At 38.7% G+C, this 19,202-nt stretch overlaps 1 protein-coding gene across 1 annotated transcript in view; it reads left to right on the top strand.

Moving 5' to 3' along the window:
* The window catches only part of Yip1d1 (Yip1 domain-containing 1), a 132,405-nt gene that overhangs the window by 7,259 nt on the left and 105,944 nt on the right, over window positions 1-19,202 (top strand). The window contains exon 2 of the mRNA XM_068229135.1: window positions 2,103-2,213. Coding sequence (XP_068085236.1) covers window positions 2,103-2,213 — 111 coding nt within the window. The remainder of the gene's footprint in view (window positions 1-2,102; window positions 2,214-19,202) is intronic.

Genomic DNA, 19,202 nt, shown 5'->3' with positions numbered 1-19,202 from the left:
AAAATTGATAATTCACTTGGTCTTACAAATCTGAAATGTTATTAGTTATTAGTATGTAATATGGTACTGTGCATGCTGTATTTTATACCGTTATGGACTTCATCGAAAACAAAATAGAATAAATCAACAATATAATATAAAAGAGATCAGTATCACTTATCAGAGTATTACTCGAATTAACATGGAAAATTAGTTCAAAACCTGTAGCCTATCCACATCATCAATTAAAATTAGGTCATGATAATCGGCAGCAGAGCTTTGGCCAGCCATTGGAGCACCGCAGTGAATGAATAGCACGCCCACCACTTCCAGAACGGTCTAATTGCTCCTCAAATCTCCATGGATAGAAAGTCAAAACTAACAGCATAATTCTACCTTAATTGTGGTTCTGGCTGGTAAAAATCACTCCCTATATAATACATTCTACCATTGTTGAATTAATTAACATCCTAAAAATTGATCGTAATTCAAAATGATTTCCCTTCTATTGTTAAAATATGTTTCTCTTAGCGTCTGGAAGGTTTTCCATGTAATCTGCATAAGAATTAGAGCTTCCGAATCGCTTCTACTAGCGTTGTTATACTGGCGATGATATATTAAATCATAGTACATAGTTTTCAAATGAAAAATATGCACATTGTGTTTTAAATGTTTCCTTGACATATAGGCTAAGGCTGCTAGAAGCAAAGGTTGCGAGAAACATGGATCATTAAAGTAGACTAGTTCCGGCATTACAGCATCTAAAAAATTAAGAAGTTGTATTACAGTCCCGAAGATAGGAATTGACGACATTTATTGCAGTTAGGCGCTTTCGGGCGCTGGATTCGAAAATGGGTCAAGGTACATTTAATTGAAATTCGGCCTCCAATTATCCGCTTCCGTAGCGTAATGGTTATGTGTAATAGCTAGGAAACACAACTCAGAGAATTAGAGTAGGTGAAGCATTATCTAATCTTTTATTAATTGAGACAGGAGTTCCTTAAGGCAGTATTATTGGACCTTTACATTTTCTTATATATTCTATCGATTTGATATGAGTAATGCACCGGAATCATAGATTATGCTTTTGCGAAAGGTATTATACTATGTAAAGTAATAAATCAGCTACAGGACTGTAAGTGACTGCAAAGAGACCTCGACAATATTGTGAGGTGAGCAGCAGACAATGGAATGATGGTAAACAGGGTGAAGAGTCTTGTTATGAGTTTTACCAAGAGGAAACGTCCTCTGAGTTTTAATTACTGGCTTGAACGGGGTGAAAGTATATCACTGGGATCGCAGTAAGTACCTAAGTATTTATATAAGGGAATGTTTTTATTGGCGTAATTTCATAAAAGTGGTTGTAAATAAAGTTTACAGATCTTGTCATGCGAGCATGAGGGTATTTAGGCTTGTAGTAAGGTTTTAAAGAAAGCATATAAGTCACTGTAAGACTACAATCACAGTAAGGTTCCAGTGTATGGGGGACAAGCTGCTCGACTAAGTGGTATGTTCCGAGCTGTCAGTGGAGAGACGACGTAGCATGACATTAGTTAAATAAATTTGAGTGGTGTTTTTAAAAGTAAGAGGAATCACAATTTGGAGAGAAAATTGGAATAAAAGAGCACAAATCGGAACAAATATACATTTATAGGAAGAGGAGTTAGGGAGTGGAATAATTTACCACGGGAGACATCCGATAAATTACCAACATTTTTTATATTAATTTAGAAAAATTCCAGGTGACCAACTGATAAGGAATCTGCCACTTGGGCGACTGCCCTTCATAAAGATCAGTGATCATTTTCTGCTTATGATTGACTGAGCTGCCGCCCAGGGTGCCCGGGTTTGATTCCCGATACTGCCAAAGGTTTAAGAATGATACGATAACTGGTATGTCACTAAAATAGTACATTCGTATCAGTTTCATTGGGTGTGCCAGAAAAGGGCTGCACCTCTTCGGGAAGGAGACACGAGAATAGCATGTTTTAACGTCCAGTTTTTAAACTTATAGTAGGACATTTTTTTTTTTTTTGTTTAAAGAAATCTTGTGCTCAATTTTCCGCTCAATTTATGTCATCATTCATACGATACTAATCATATTTACTTGAATTTCGTTTCAGACGCTGGCTGTACTGAATCCCTTCCGCACCACTGATGCCAATATTCTTCAAGATACTGATCTTGCCGGGCCCCTTGTATTCTGCTTGGCATTCGGAGCGTTCCTCTTATTGGTGAGTCGTACCTGACAATTGCATTTTATTTCATATCAAACTAGGTTTTGTTTTATTTAATTATTCTGTGACGTAGTCATTAACTTGTTATTATTATTAATTTGTACTGTCACGTTCACAATGCCATCGTCTGTGCCGGTGATCACGGCGCTAACGTTGATATAATTAATATGAAATTACATTATTAAAGGTGAGCCCACTGTTTGCACCGATCTCTTTACTGGTCAGAGTTTCGTTAAAGTTTATGATTGTGTTGAGATAATTGAAGTATCCAGCTCCTTGTCTGAATGGAGAGGGTTATGACCCTCGATGTGGAGGGATATGGGTTCGATTCTCTGCGACGCATCTTTTTAATTCCCCTTACTCAGATACTGGGTTTTTTTATTCACCTCAATACACACATACCACAGGTTATACTGAGAACCATTACAGGAACATGTAATACTGAATACTGTAGGTCTCTTTACAAAATGTCTGTGTCAGGAAGAAAATCCGGCCTAGCGCAACACACATCTCGCCTACGACCAAGTGCGGCCAGTATCCAGTAATCGGGAGACAGTAGGTTCGAGCCCCACTGTCGGCAGCCCTGAAGAGGGTTTTCCGTGGTTTCCCATTTTCACACCAGGCAAATGCCACGGCTGTACCTTAATTAAGGCCACGGCCGCTTCCTTCCACTTCCTAGGCCTTTCCTATCCCATCGTCGCCATAAGACATATCTGTGTCGGTGCGACGTAAAGCAAGTAGCCTACGACCAAACTAGGGTGCAGGAAGAGCGAAATAAGAAGAAGCATAAGAGGAAATATATGATGATGAAGATTATGATGGTGATGATGAAGTAATTTGAGTGGTATAGCAACGTTTCTGAAGAGCCTCCATGGCTCAGGTGGCAGCACGCCGGCCTCTCATCGATGGCTTCCGTGGTTCAAATCCCGGTCACTGCATGTGAGATTTGTGCTGGAAAAATGGGACGCAGGGAAGGGTTTTCTCCGGTTTCTCGGTTGCAAGTATCACCAACTAGATTTTTTGTAGACTTAGCAATAGGTGGGGGCTATTTTAGTATAAATATTCCGAAAATATGCGGCACTGGTTTTTTTTTTTTTTTTTTTTTTTGCGTGTTTCATTTTTTCGAAGCAACGTCAAGGTGGTTGATCTTCCTGACTTTGCCATGTAAGGCCGAATATCACGGGGTGAGGTATCAAAATCAGACTTATCTGCCCTGATAGGATCATTTGCACTCTGCAGGTGGCATCCAAAAACACATTTCTGATGCCGATAGCTCACACTGAGATCTATGACAAGAACAAGGAAAAAATGACCACCTTAGCGCTGGTTTGAAAAAAAAAAATAAACGCACAAAAAACCGGTGCCGCATTTTTTCGGAATTTTTATATTTATACTAAAGTGACCCTCACCTATTGCTAAATCTACAAAAGAATCTTGGTGTTGATACTTGAAACCAATTAGAGAATATAGTACACAATATTTCCAAATATTATGACATCCTGATGTGACCTTCTAACAGTTAAAAATGTATAACTTATTCAATACTTGGCTTAATGCAATGAAATCAGGCGACGTATGTCATATTAAATGTGAGAGATCAGGAAAAGAAATACAGAGGTCTAGTAGCACAATTTTAGGTTCTAGATGATTTTTCATGATTTTTTATGTGGTCCTAAACTTTTGACCGGTGCTATAGCAGTGAAATGTGTAACTAACATTCGTAAACTATGTGATAGTATTAATGCACTAAATTTACAAAAATGTTCATATACTCCTTTTATTGTGACTTTTGGTTTAAATACCTGCAAATTGTATGCCAAATCATCGTTGAGCCTTTAGATAATTCATATGGTCTTCTGTGATCTAATTTAGACAGTATTAGATAATTAACGGCAAGATCAAAATAATTCAGATATTTAAAAATAATGTTATCCCGTCTAAATCGCAGAATGCATTACACAATGTATTCTTGTAGCTCTCAGTCTGTACCAAAAATGAGAACCAAATTAATTCCTAGGGGCAAAGATGACCGAGCGTGGAGCCAACGAAGCTGTACTCCATGAAGTGCCGAGGTTACGGATAGTGGAAGCCTTTACCTTCCACCCCTCTAAAGGCCTTCATCGCCTGTACGCAGATGACCTTGCTTTGCTTTTATTGTTGTAGCTAATTTTCCGTTGCCCTTTTGCCCTGAAAATGAAACAAAGAAAAATTACTAAATTCAGTTAATATAGAATATGTTATTTGCTCGCTATCAAGAAACATAAATAGTACTATGACGTTCTTTATATCGTGAAGCGCATGGCAATTCTTCTTATCGAGATGCACAGTCTGCCACCAATTACTTCTCCATATTTTATATTCTGACGTTTTGGTGCTGATCCGATAAAATTATCTTGTAGGCTGAGGAAGTCGCCGGTGCATATTTTAAAACATAAAACCTAGCTTGGTTAAATATCTTCCTGGAGGTCTCGTTGTTCGCCACTAATGATCTTACAAACAGATTCAACAGCTTCAGTAACGTACATTTCGTTTAAAAACTGCATAGAGTTTGTTAGAAATTCTGACGAATGGACCATCCTAGATTACGAGAAAGGATTAGTAATGTCGTACGCTGTTGAGGCACTCGTACTTACTGTATTTCTCAGAAAACGGATTATAAATCGTCAGGAATTTAAAAGCCATCTTTAGCAACTGATTTACATTCTATATGAGATAAAATTTACCAATTATTTTACTACAGTCTGAAAATTAAAGGAGCTGACATATTTAAAAAATAACTACGAAGATATGTACAAACATTTTACATTCTTCACATTATATGTAAAAATATGTAATATTACTAAGAACATGTAAAAATATGTAAAGTGAAACACAGGTATAACCATCTCAAAACTACAATGCTTCGATTTTTTGCATATTAATTTTTTACATTAATTAATTGAAAACCACTTATTCAATACTTTAAAGTCTTTAAGACTATGATATAATCATTCTATTAAGGTTGTAATGGTACATGCTTCACATGTCATCGCAGGCATCATCAGCCATAAATTCTATACTCTAAGTCAGAGCTCTGAAGTGGATGTTATATTAAAACTATACTCTTAAAAACTAATTGTTTACAATAATTTACATTGATGTATAAGAACATTGTGGTCTATTTGGATTGAACTGGTTAATCCTGTTTTAAAGATCTAATGGGATATCATATTTGTGTTTCCATCTAGTGGAGATATATAAAATAATATTAACACTCATAGTGTTGATACTGGGTTGGCAATTGAAGTCAAAAAGGAAATCAAAATATTTGCACAGATTTTTCAGTATATACAAGATATATATACTGTACCCGCTCAAAGCCTGAGTCCCAACCAGCATTTATCTCTGGGAGTGTCACGGTCCGAATCCATCGCAACGAATACTCAATAAAAAAAATATTTTGAGATATAAGATCTCAAACTAAATGTAAGGGCGCCATCCAATCAGTACTACAGGGTTGAACGGGGCACTCTAATCTTTATCTTTAAGGCTCATCATAAAACACACAAATTATATATATTCAGATCAAAGGGAAATTATGAAGGCTCCATCCTAGGGATGGGGACGGATATTTAAACGGTCACCAAGGGTTTACTATTCTACAAGAACAAGAACCTGGAACTGTTTCCTTGCAAATGCTAAAGGAGCATTTTATTTAAGTAAACAAATTAATTTTTACACACAATCAAAATCTGTTGACCCTTGATTTGCCGGTAATTTGGCTAATTATCCCTGAAAAATGATTACATAATATTTATCACTTTTGACCACCCTTCCATTTGGGTGGTAGAACCGTTGATATCTGAAGGTATCAGATTTACCTTCGTTAACAGCATGACCCTATTTGGTCATGGACCAATTACCTGTTGGCTAAGTGGCCGCGATCACATGGACTATGTTATCGCCTCCACTTTGATTGAGATGAGACCAACCCGGAAAACTACAAACTCTCCCCGGGTTCCTAACCAAGATATGCTAATCGTTAGTTGAAGGAATACGACAAAGGGACTCTAACCCAATGGTCCAGATGTAGGGATTTGCCTTCATTGTACACATATTAACTTATTATTTACAACCAATTGACATTATTACGTTAATTCGCCAGCTGACTTCCCTAGTATCATCCATCATCATCCGAAATAATAAGAAAAAAAAATTAAAAAAATATTTTATTAAATATTATTATTATTATTATTATTATTATTATTATTATTATTATTATTATTATTATTATTATTATTATTATTTGTGGAGATCATGATTATCGTAACCCGTAATCATCCTCGGAATAATATTTCAACTTTTCGCGATTTTTATTTTCATCTGAAATAAATAAAAGTAGCTTCTTTGATTATTCTTCTTCTCCTTCTTGAAATATTCTCATTATTATTATTATTATTATTATTATTATTATTATTATTATTATTATTATTATTATTAGTTAAAAATCTCAAATTTTTCATTTCAACTCCCAACATCATTATTATGTCCAAAATATAAAAAAGTAAATTCTTCTTCAAAAAAAAGTATTTTTTATATATTTATTATTAATTTAAAAAACTACTCTCGCCTGTTACACGGTAGTCCACTCTTAATATGTTTAACGCATAACCCCTTTTACAATTCCGATTTATTTTGGCACTAATCAATCCAGATATGATTTACTTGGAAAATTATTATTATTATTAATAGTATTATTATTCTTTCGAGAATCTTTATTTTTATTCCCCATCTTTATAATTTAGTCACATACGTTCTCTCCTAAACAGAAATCACCTAGATCCGAATTCACATCGGTCGGGACATAATAGTGTTCGAACCCGCAACCTTATTTTCGTACTGTCGTTAATTCATGGAGACCATATGCTCCTAAGACAATTCTCAAATCCCCTAACACCTCGCAGTTGGGCAAATACCTCCAATCTCTGCAAGAGTTAAATTATTCCTTCATTTTCCATTTTGAAGTCCATTTATCCATTGGAACTCTTCAAAACATTTTCACTAATTAACCCTCGGTGTGTGGACTCTATTCTGCCACTCAATACACCGGTATATACACTGACTGACAGTGACAATGCAACACCAAGGAGGAGTGGTTCGAAAGGGATGAAAGTTGGGGAAAAAACAGAGACGGCACGGATGAATAATTGATGTTTATTTCAAACCGATATGCAGGTTACACAATGCGCACGGCATCGACTCAGTAGGATGTAGGACCAACGCGAGCGGCGATGCACGCAGAAACACGTCGAGGTACAGAGTCAATAAGAGTGCGGATGGTGTTCTGAGGGATGGTTCTCCATTCTCTGTCAACCATTTGCCACAGTTGGTCGTCCGTACGAGGCTGGGGCAGAGTTTGCAAACGGCGTCCAATGAGATCCCACACGTGTTCGATTGGTGAGAGATCCGGAGAGTACGCTGGCCACGGAAGCATCTGTACACCTCGTAGAGCCTGTTGGGAGATGCGAGCAGTGTGTGGGCGGGCATTATCCTGCTGAAACAAAGCATTGGGCAGCCCCTGAAGGTACGGGAGTGCCACCGGCCGCAGCACATGCTGCACGTAGCGGTGGGCATTTAACGTGCCTTGAATACGCACTAGAGGTGACGTGGAATCATACGCAATAGCGCCCCAAACCATGATACCGCGTTATCTAGCGGTAGGGCGCTCCACAGTTACTGCCGGATTTGACCTTTCTCCACGCCGACGCCACACTCGTCTGCGGTGACTATCACTGACAGAACAGAAGCGTGACTCATCGGAGAACACGACGTTCCGCCATTCCCTCATCCAAGTCGCTCTAGCCCGGCACCATGCCAGGCGTGCACGTCTATGCTGAGGAGTCAATGGTAGTCTTCTGAGCGGACGCCGGGAGTGCAGGCCTCCTTCAACCAATCGACGGGAAATTGTTCTGGTCGATATTGGCACAGCCAGGGTGTCTTGCACATGCTGAAGAATGGCGGTTGACGTGGCGTGCGGGGCTGCCACCGCTTGGCGGCGGATGCGCCGATCCTCGCGTGCTGACGTCACTCGGGCTGCGCCTGGACCCCTCGCACGTGCCACATGTCCCTGCGCCAATCATCTTCGCCACAGACGCTGCACCGTGGACACATCCCTATGGGTATCGGCTGCGATTTGACGAAGCGACCAACCTGCCCGTCTCAGCCCGATCACCATACCACTCGTAAAGTCGTCTGTCTGCTGGAAATGCCTCCGTTGACGGCGGCCTGGCATTCTTAGCTATACACGTGTCCTGTGGCACACGACAACACGTTCTACAATGACTGTCGGCTGAGAAATCACGGTACGAAGTGGGCCATTCGCCAACGCCGTGTCCCATTTATCGTTCGCTACGTGCGCAGCACAGCGGCGCATTTCACATCATGAGCATACCTCAGTGACGTCAGTCTACCCTGCAATTGGCATAAAGTTCTGACCACTCCTTCTTGGTGTTGCATTTGCTCTGTCAGTCAGTGTAAATACAACCTCTATGTGGGCCTTAAGATCCATCTATTTCTTCATCAACATCAGTACAATTCACTTTCATTTCGGGCCGGATTTCTGTCCCACAAAACTCCAAATCTCAACCTTTGGCTCAAATCACTCTGGGCTTCAAACATAGCGTGACCATATTATCAAAATCATTCTATCCAGCTAGGCCCGTGCATTTATTCTCAAAGATTATTATTAAACACGGCTTTACACATTTCCAAATTTTAATGTACTACTTCGACACTTGTACAGATTATTATTATTTTGTCCACTGGCGAACTTCGCGATATTTACAAACAAATCAATGGACTTCATTCTGTCCCACAACAATTTTAATCACTTGGCAATCCTACCTCTGGATTATCTTAACAACATGCCTTAATATCTATAAAAGTTCCGATAACGGAAAAACACTTTGGAAGCACTTCTAAATGAATATTAACATTATCTTTACGTGAAACGTGCTCCATATCATATCAAACTACTCAAGCACTTGAATGAACAACCCAACCCTACTATACTCTATTTAATTATCAAAATTATGATGAGTGCTCGATATAATCATTTACATATTAATTTGTCCCTTTGTCTATCTATCTTTGAATTTATACGAGCCGGAAACGGCTCGTTTCCCAATCAAGTTACCATGATAAAATAATATGATTTCCTCCCCCTAACGATAGCAATCTACAAATATGTTAAAAGGTTACTCATCTCTGCCATTGTAGTCTGCTAAAACCGGACGAGAAGCACAGGCCCCGTCCAGTCTTTAGCCCTGCATTCCGCTGGTATTCATGCCAGCTTGAAGAATTAATCCTTGACCCTTTTCAACTTTACACATTTTGAATAAAAACAAATAAAATAACTGTTGCACTCTGGAATAATTTCCACCCTAAATTCTACTCACAAATTTTACAGTCTCGGCCTTGTATCTAGCCCACTTAATGTAGATATACATTCTTCATTCCTTTCCCGGACACTAGGAACATGGGATACCTCGGGATTCCCTTAACAACGGCCCGTGCGCGCACTTGAATTTCCCTTCTCACGTTCGTGTAGCTGACCAGGTATCAGTTTAGAATCGACTGTTTACTAGGTGACATAAACACTCGTGACCGTTCTCATGTAACGCACTTCCAAATCTGTTGGTAGAATCTCGCACTCCGTAAGTTACGCTTTACTGAGTCCTGTCTATTTGAAACACTTCATACTAGTATACGGCTCAAGACTGTAATATGAGCTACATCACGTCATGAATCACTGTACTATGTAACAATATAATACTTCGAACTCTACTCCACGAGTAAGTAGACACTCGCACCTCTGGCGTAATCACGGCTCGAACAAAATATCAGAAGTTGTCACGCACCCCTGGCGTGGTGACCGCCCGAACACTTTGTTAGAAGTAGTTACGCACCACTGGCATGGTGACCGCCCGAACACTTTGTCAGAAGTAGTTACCAGTCCTTGTCCACGACCTCATATTTATACTTGTATCCCCTCTCTTCCGAGTTCAACGGAGTTCATCTTGGGACGCGCAGTCCCGATATCTTCATAAGACACTTTGCGGTTTGGCTCGTGGCTTTAATATATGATCCAATGATGTAATTATGTTCTCAAATGCTCTATACCAATTCTCAACTATTATCGTTCGCTGGTAATGGATATATTCGCGAATTTAGCTGCCGTATCCCGGCTCGGGATTTCGCGCTCTTTTGTGGCTTCCTTTGCCTTCAGCCAATCAACGAATAGCGTCCATGAATTCTCAGAATTACACCATGCAATCTCCCGCAATTATTAACTTTTTATAAGTTTTATGATATAGTAAGGCTCCTAAATTCCACTTTATTCTGAATGGATAATTCCCTTCCTTCTATCAGTTTAATGCACGGAGTTAGCCTCGCTAGTGCTTCTTACAATACGAAGTTGTCGCCTTGCTTTTTTCAAGTGAATTTTTCCATTGGTCCACCTAAACCACGTGACCGGGAAGGCTCATAATTTTTTCTTCCAGTGCCAACCCCGCGTTCAACTCCCGCTAGTTACATGGAGATACCCGGCCATCATTTCTCAGAAATTTGCACCCGGCTCTCTGCGCTCTTTCCACTACCTAGACTGCCCGGGGCTATGAAAACCTTCCGCAACTAGTCAACAACTCCTGCCTTTCTCTTGCCCCCTCGTCACGATTTCTGAGAATTCTAATTCTGCTGTTCATTGTGTTGGTTAATCTCAGTGGAGACAATATTCTGTGCATGTTTCACCATACCATCTCGGCCTGGCCTGTTCTTACTGTATGTACAGTACGATCTTCTTGCTTCTGAAAATGAAATACATATTCCTTCATAATTCATCATAATTATAATTGCATGACGCTTATCACACCCCCACCAGGGCGCAATACACACGATATAAAGGATGTCATCGTACTATTCATGTTTCTTGGTAGCGAGCAAATAACATATTCTATATTCACTGAATTTAGTATGATTTGTTTCATTTTGAGGGCAAAAGGGAAACGGGAAATTAGCTACTGCTTTCAGTTTTCTTCAAGTGAAGGAATTGAATATTTAATTACAAACGTGTCCGGACCCTATTCACTACGAACCCCTATATTACCGTTCATATTGCCCGTAAATATACATAGTAATTGGTGCAATAAACCTCTGAAGAGTTCTAACCTTAATTGTAATGTATCTTCCTGACCTCACAGGAGGTTTTATTCGTACTAGGGTTGGGTATCTCAAGCAAAAATCGATGAAACACTTCTCATAAAGCACTTCTAAATGTTATAATTTGTTTTAAATTACATATACGGGAATTCTTTCTACAGGGATGATTCAATAAGTAATGAACATTTTTGTTGTTGTGAAATGAGATGTTGAAAATTTTCATATGCATCAACTACAGACATTCCTTTGCAATGCTACGAAACGTCATCGTTGTCGCTGTCATGATAACATAATAGTTTTGTTGTAAGATGGCTACTGTACAAAACAGAGAGCTGTGATGGATTTTTGTGGAGCAGGAGACCGTTTAAAGCGCTCACAGGCGCTGATAAAATGTCAATGGAGATCAGACACTGAATTACAATCAGCAGAATATGAGTGTCACAACGAGATAATGCGAGAATGTTAGATCTTCAACGTTCGGGACGGCCCAACGCAGCTGTGACACCGGCAACTGTTCAACGCGCAGACGGGCGAGTAACCAAAGAGGTTGCTACTCAACCTGACATCTGTGGTCAATGTCAGCAACACCTCTAAGGCATTTCAAAGGTTTGCCCAAATGGGTCTCTTGGTGCCTAACTTAGGATGATAAGGAATAAACGAGGCCCATGTATGCAGAGTTGTTTGATCATCACACGGCTAATGCTTATTTCATATCGAAAATCGTCACAGAGATAAAACATAGATTCACCACTTTGAGCCTGACAACAAAGGACAGTCCACGGAGTGGTGTCACACGAATTCTCCTCGGAAGAAAAGGCTTCAAGACTCTCAGCCGGGAAGCTTATGGTTTTAGTTTTCTGGGGTTCTGGGAGTGATTCCGATTGACACATTGCCTTCTGGTCGCACAATAATATTGGAAGTTTACATCCAGATTCTGAAAGGAATTGTAGAGACGATTACTGTGTCCGTCCCGATAATGATGTCAGCAACATCCTCCTTAAAAATGAAAACGCAAGACCATACGCAAGCCTATGAACCCATGAGGCAATTGCAAATTTTGCCTCATCCACACTTCATTCCGAATCTTGCACCATCTGAATTTTATTTGATTGATTCCCTTAAAGATGCAATCCGTGGGAGGCGGTACGACACCAGCGAGGATGTCATGGGCGAAGTCTGAATGTGGCTGGAAAAGAATCCAGTTGAATGGTAGCCTTTTGCAGCTGTGTACCGACTATCGGAAGAGTCTAACTCAGACTATGCCGAATGAAAGGTATTTGTAACTAATGAACTGAGGAATAATGTGGTATATTCCCTGTTGCAAATAAACAAATCACTTATTGAAATTTTATTTTAAGTAGAAGGGTGAATGCACAAGAACGAGGTAGCTTTTGATTTTTCTCGACGAGTTACCAGAAATCACCAAAAAAGAATAAAATTTGACTGTAAATAAAGAGAATATTTAATGTTCTGTAGTGCTGCAATGTAAAACAAGCTCTAAAAGAATACTTACGGTTTAGTGAAACTTATGATTTATACGGCTTAATCCTGGCGTTTTATAACCCGATGTGTGAACAGCATTTCAAACTCCACCCCTCTACCAGTAGCCCTGTCTAGTATCTGTGAAAGTTTATGCTGCATAATAGCAGTTAATCAAACACTGCTGTGCATTTCCAATTAACGTTCATAGTTGCTAAAGATCAATCAACCATAATACCGCCTACCCTATTATACTAAGGATTATGCATGTGGTGACTATTCAGTGCCGATGCAATATATTGGTGTCAGTCATTATTGCTGGTAAAGGGAAATCTAGAAGAACTGTGATTTGCTTTTGCATTTTTTTAGGACGTGTTGACTCAGACAGGTTTCATGGCAGCAATGAGATAGGAATGGGAAGAAACCAACCCTGGTTTCAGTTGAGGTACAGCCCGCCCAGCATTTGCTTGATGTGAAAATGGGAAACTAAGGAAAGCCATCTGGAGGCCTGTTGAGTTGCTTATCCCTTAGTTCAGTTACTGACAGCAGTGAAACAAAGTCAGCAGCATCCGATTGAAAGGTGTAAGGAGAAATGGGTGAATGACGGGACAAGGAGGTAGCTTGGGTTCGAAACCATTGTCTCGGCATTGGAATCATATATTAACAACTACTTTACTTTCGAGTTTTATTCAGTGTTGCAATGAATGTTTGTGTATTTTAAACCTAACTCATTTAATTTAATTTGTGAGATACCAGGGATATGTTCTCTGGACCAGACTCATGATCTGCCGACAGTGGAGTTTGAACCCACCATCTCCCAAATGCTTGCTTACCGGTACGTGACCTGAACCGTGTAACAAAATCGCTCAGAATGAACTCTTAAAAATAATAATAATAATAATAATAATAATAATAATAATAATAATAATAATAATAATAATAATAATAATAATAATAATAATACTTCCTATTAACTACATTAAAAATGATCTTCGGAGACGCCGCAGCAATTATTTTACATGACATATAATCTGCCGACATGATGGTGACATATTTGATCACCTTCAAAGACGACCTACTTTCAGCCAGTTGTTGGACTGTTTGATGAGGTCTTCATGGTTTACCCTCTGTGGATGGGGGTGATAGAATAACAACTACGGTATCCCCTGCCTGTCGTAAGAGGCGACTAAAGGGGGCCAGAGGGTCTGTGAAATTTAGAGCGTGGGTTGGTGACCACGGGGCCCTTAGCTGAATCCTAGCCTTGCTTGTGTCATGCTCCAAACGTTCACCTATCCTATCTGACCTTCCTTGTTCAACTCCTGTTCTTTTCTGACCCCGACGCCATAAAGTTGCGAGGGCTAGAAAGTCTTTCATTTTCATGGCCCTTGTCTTTCTTCGGCCGATACCTTCATTTTTCAAAGTGTTGGATCCCTGCCATTTTTCTCTCTGACTAGTGTTATATAGAAGATGGATGCCTAGTTATACTTCATCTTAAAACAATAATCACCACCACCACCTCATCCTGGCTCGATGCTATCGAGGAATACTGCTACAGCTCTTTCTCTGGATATTCTGTCTTCAACACATCCTTCCAGTAACGTGGAACACCAATTGAAATGTCTTATCAGGTGGCCTATAAGTTGAGTTTTCATTTTATCAACGGCATCGCAGAGTCTCTACCTTTTCATTCTAAGAAATAGCACTTCTTAATTCCTGTCCCTTTTCGTCCAAGATATTCGAAACATTCGTCACTTGCATCTCACCTCAAATGCTCTTTGTCTATCCTTCTCGGTCTTTCTGAAAGGAAATTTTCCGGGGCACAACTAGCGATACTTCATTATGTATGTTTTTCATAATTTTCTTCTCTTTAGCCGGGCTTAGTGGCACAGACGTCTGAGGCGCTGGCCTTCTGGCCCCAACCTGGCAGTTTCCATCTTGGCTCAGTCCGGTGGTATTTGAAGGTGCTCAAATACGTCAGCCTCGTGTCGGTAGATTTAGTGGTACATAAAAGAACTCCTGCGGGACTAAATTCCGGCACCTCGGCGTCTCAAAAATCGTAAAATTAGTTGGTGGGACGTAAAGCCAATATTATTATTATTATTATTATTATTATTATTATTATTATTATTATTATTATTATTATTATTATTATTATTATTATTATTATTATTATTATTATTATTATTATTATTATTCTCTTCCCTTTGTCAGCGATATAGTTTTAGGTGTCAGAAGATTTTCTTCTCATTTAATGTCTGTTTCGCTTTACTTTCGTTGTATGAAATTTTTAAAATTTTAAAAAGTAAAATAGCTCTTTAGTTATTCCCGTTAAACCACCTTGAAGTGAAATGGCTTAGCCTCTAAATGATATCTCCCTTATTAATCACCCTATCGAAAAGGCGCGCATGAAAAAAATGTTTTAGAAGTTCATTTCCATTATGGTTGGTAGATTTCCATTGAGGTTGGTCATGTATATTTTGTGGGAGGGTGAAATCACTGTTTTGATCTGCCTATAAACCATCAGTTCATGCAGGGATTTAACACTAATATTGGCCTTAAAACCTACTCACAGGTGGATTCTAAATATTATGTTCGGTAGAAATATATCCAGTAGATTTACAGTTATAATAACTCAAACGAACAGACAAACCGTCAAACAGACACCAAAGCTAAAAAAATATGCAGATGGTCATTATTACCTGAAACGGATAACTGTACGAAAATTTCACCAAAATATTCAATTTACAGACACACGTTCGTTACGATTTTATTTATATAGATTTCACAAACTACGTGTCACTTCTATATTTGAAGTGCACGTATTAGTGCCTAAAAGTTCAGTGCTCTTTTTTTTATAAATACTTTTCCAGAAATAAGTAGGTCTATCTGTGATAGACACTGAGGCAGCGATAACGGAGATGAGGAGAAAAATGATCATATAGAATTGCAATTGCCTTTTAACATCTTCTATGTAATGTTATGAGGCTGCAAACGATTCTGATTGCTGCAGATAGTCTCCTTTTCACCAGATGTCAGCCTTTAATTCACCATTTCAAAACTTTGTTTCTCTTCTCAAAAATTTGAAAACTACATATTTGCTTCCACATCTCGGCAGAAAGTTTTAAGATCTCCTGGAGGCGTATCTCTTACTGTATCTGCAATGGCAACTATATCATCAATAAGTTGTATTGCACTCTATTTACATTACCACTAAACCTATCAGCTTAGTAAAGTCATTCATAGCCTCTTTGATATGCAGGATCCCTCACAGTAGGATCTTAGAAAGAACAGATCTGAAAGATAATTGTATTTTTTTTAATTCTGATGATCCTACGCATTCATACGTAGAGAATTCGCTCGTATATGTGATTAACATTACACAATTATTTTAATTTATAAAGTAATCCAACCGGGTTTGGTGTCCGTCTACTATCTGCGATGTTTAAAGAAGAGGGTTGAAAGGATAGTGCTGGTGAGTTAGAGTAATTGCTAACAGTTACAGAAGGGTTACTAACTTAAATTTCAACTTAAAGTAATACATAATATAGCAAGAGTATTTTGGGAATGAGGTGGGAGTTATTTATGAACGTTTTCGATATACATATAAGTGGGCGGTCCTATGATGAGAGCCGCAGTCCGTAATGAGGTCGAGATAGCCAGAGAGCTAATGTGTGCTGTTTCATTCTTCAATTAGTTCATAAGTCTGCTTGTATATTGATTAAAACATGCGCACTTCCGACTTGAATCAGTTTCATTAGAAACGAGAATCCAAATGTGGCAAGTTCGATGACAGATTATAAATTGAACTGATATTTGCATAGTTAAGTATAAAGAGACGACTTAATATCACTAAATGTTTCTTTCTAAAAACATGCACATCGGGTGAGTCGGCCCTGCGGTTAGGGGCGCGCGGTTGTGAGCTTGCATCCGGAAGATAGTAGGTTCGAATCCCACTGTCGGTAGCCCAGAAGATGGTTTTCCGTGGTTTCCCATTTTCATACCAGGGAAATGCTGGGGCTGCATCTTAATTAAGGCACGGCCACTTCCTTCCAACTCATAGTCATTTCCTATCCCATCGTCGCCATAAGACGTATCTGTGTCGGTGCGACGTAAAGCCACAAGCAAAAAAAAAAAAGGTCACACATTTACTATTGTACTACTGTTGCTCAAAATATTTTAAATTTAGTTCCGTTGTTGACTCTATTCATCTATATATATATATAAAATAAGAGTTTTGTCTGTACATTGCTCAGAATTTGAAAAGAATGGTATTTCTGTATCGGTCATGTCCACAGTAACAAGGAAATGCACTTTTTACTTTTCCGTAATTTCTGTCTGTCTGTCTGTCTGTCTGTCTGTCTGTCTGTCTGTCTGTCTGTCTGTCTGTCTGTCTGTCTGTCTGTCTGTCTGTCTGTCTGTCTGTCTGTCTGTCTGTCTGTCTGTACACGAGAAAACGGCTGAAGAGAATTTAATGAAAATTGGTATGTGAAGTCGGGGAATGAGCCACTACAATCTAGGCTATAAATAATTTTATTCACACTGAGTGAAACGGTAGTTTAGGGGAAGGCCTAAAATTTTATTCTCAAATATTTATATTATTAGTGGTCCTATCGATAAATACTACATAATTAAAGTTATATAGACTTAATTTTTTTTTTTTTTTTGCTAAGTCCATATAAACGCCGAGCCACAAGAAAATGGATTAACAGAATTTAATGAAAAACTGTACATAAAGTCGGGGAATAAGAAACTACAGTCTAAGATATAAACAATTTTATTCACCCTGGGTAAATTGTAGTTTAGGGGAAGGCGCCTAAAAATTATGTACCTATATTATTGGTCCTATCGAAAAGTACTACATAACAAAAGTTATAGAGAATACAGTTTCCGATTATTTATGTTTTATTCACTTTTACCGTACCGACTATGATAAGAGTGGTATTTCAGAGTCGGAAAGGAACTAAATGTGAAGGCCTACAATATTGAAAGCGCGTAACATTGATCAACAATAACATTACATTGACCATTGTTCGTTGTGATGTTCTTTGTCTCTTTTGCTGCCTCTCAATCCCGATAGATGAGATTACTGCTGCGTACCGAGTATAACAGTCTGACTGAATACTGGCGGGAAATAACTGGAGAGTTAGAAAACTTTCTTCTTTTGCATGCCATTCCTCTGATTCATACATTTCCTGATACTGCTGGTACGTAACACACTGGTTCATCATAGTATTCCAGCTATTCCATTCCTATTCTGACGCGCTGTTTTGATCATGTAGATAAGTTCCAAACATACTACGTATAGAAGTCAAAACTTTGATATCGAAGCTTCATTAAATCCTGTTATGAACATTTTTTTCTAATTCTATTTCTCATATAAAACTCCACAATTTCTCGTAGTATTTTAGGCGATCTGTAAAGTATTTTTCACTGAATATTGCGCCAGTAAATATTTTCCTTTGTCACATCTGTGTTAGTCACAATCTCCTTTATACAATTAAACGCCAGTAACCAAATGCACACTATTGATTTTGTTCGTTATTTCCATCCTATACTAACGAGTTCCCCTACTCCCTATCCACTCACTTCACCTCTTATCATTATCACACTCTAATTCACTGACTGTTTCGCAATCCTATTTACTGGGAGTAACAAAGTAACATACACACTTTTCATGTTACATAACTCTACTGTATGAAGTTCTCTTACTGTTATTTTTAGTAATATTAGAATAATTTTATTATAAGGTCAACAAGGGTAGGTTTAACAATTACTATGCAAATACGATACGCAGTGCTTTTATTATCCGGGCAATCTAATAGCTTGTTATGTTTTATACAACTGCTGAAATTGGTTGTGAACGAAGTTTTCTAGTGTAATTTAATACATTGACTGCTTGGGTTGTACTTTTCCTTCTAATTTTAAATTCCAATCCTCCTCATATGGTAATTCCCCTCGCTCGTACCTTGGTGTAAGTGCTTGTGCGTGTGTGTGTGTGAGCTCGCTCTAATCTTCAAGTAGATATTAAATCCCCGGCTTAAAGTTCTAACGAGATTTTGCACACACTAAAGGCCACAATGTAGTCTAGCGTTTTAACTTCACTTGTTAATAAAATAGAGGATAGAGGATGCATATACTGTACCTACGCACTAGAGGAAGAAGGAAGAGGGGTTGGTGGCGGAATGAAAATGTGGTTCGTTAAGATAGCAGTACTACCCTTATGGCGGCCATAGGATGGTGGGTTGGGGTGGGGGGTCGAGTCATTGGCGAAGGAAGATAATAACAGAAGAAAAGAGGAAAGAATGGTGAGGA

This window comes from Anabrus simplex, chromosome 9, assembly GCF_040414725.1.
Source record: "Anabrus simplex isolate iqAnaSimp1 chromosome 9, ASM4041472v1, whole genome shotgun sequence".
NCBI classification, from domain to species: Eukaryota; Metazoa; Arthropoda; class Insecta; order Orthoptera; family Tettigoniidae; genus Anabrus; species Anabrus simplex.
The sequence above is the reverse complement of the archived record's forward strand: the minus strand, read 5'-3'. Positions and strand labels throughout refer to the sequence as shown.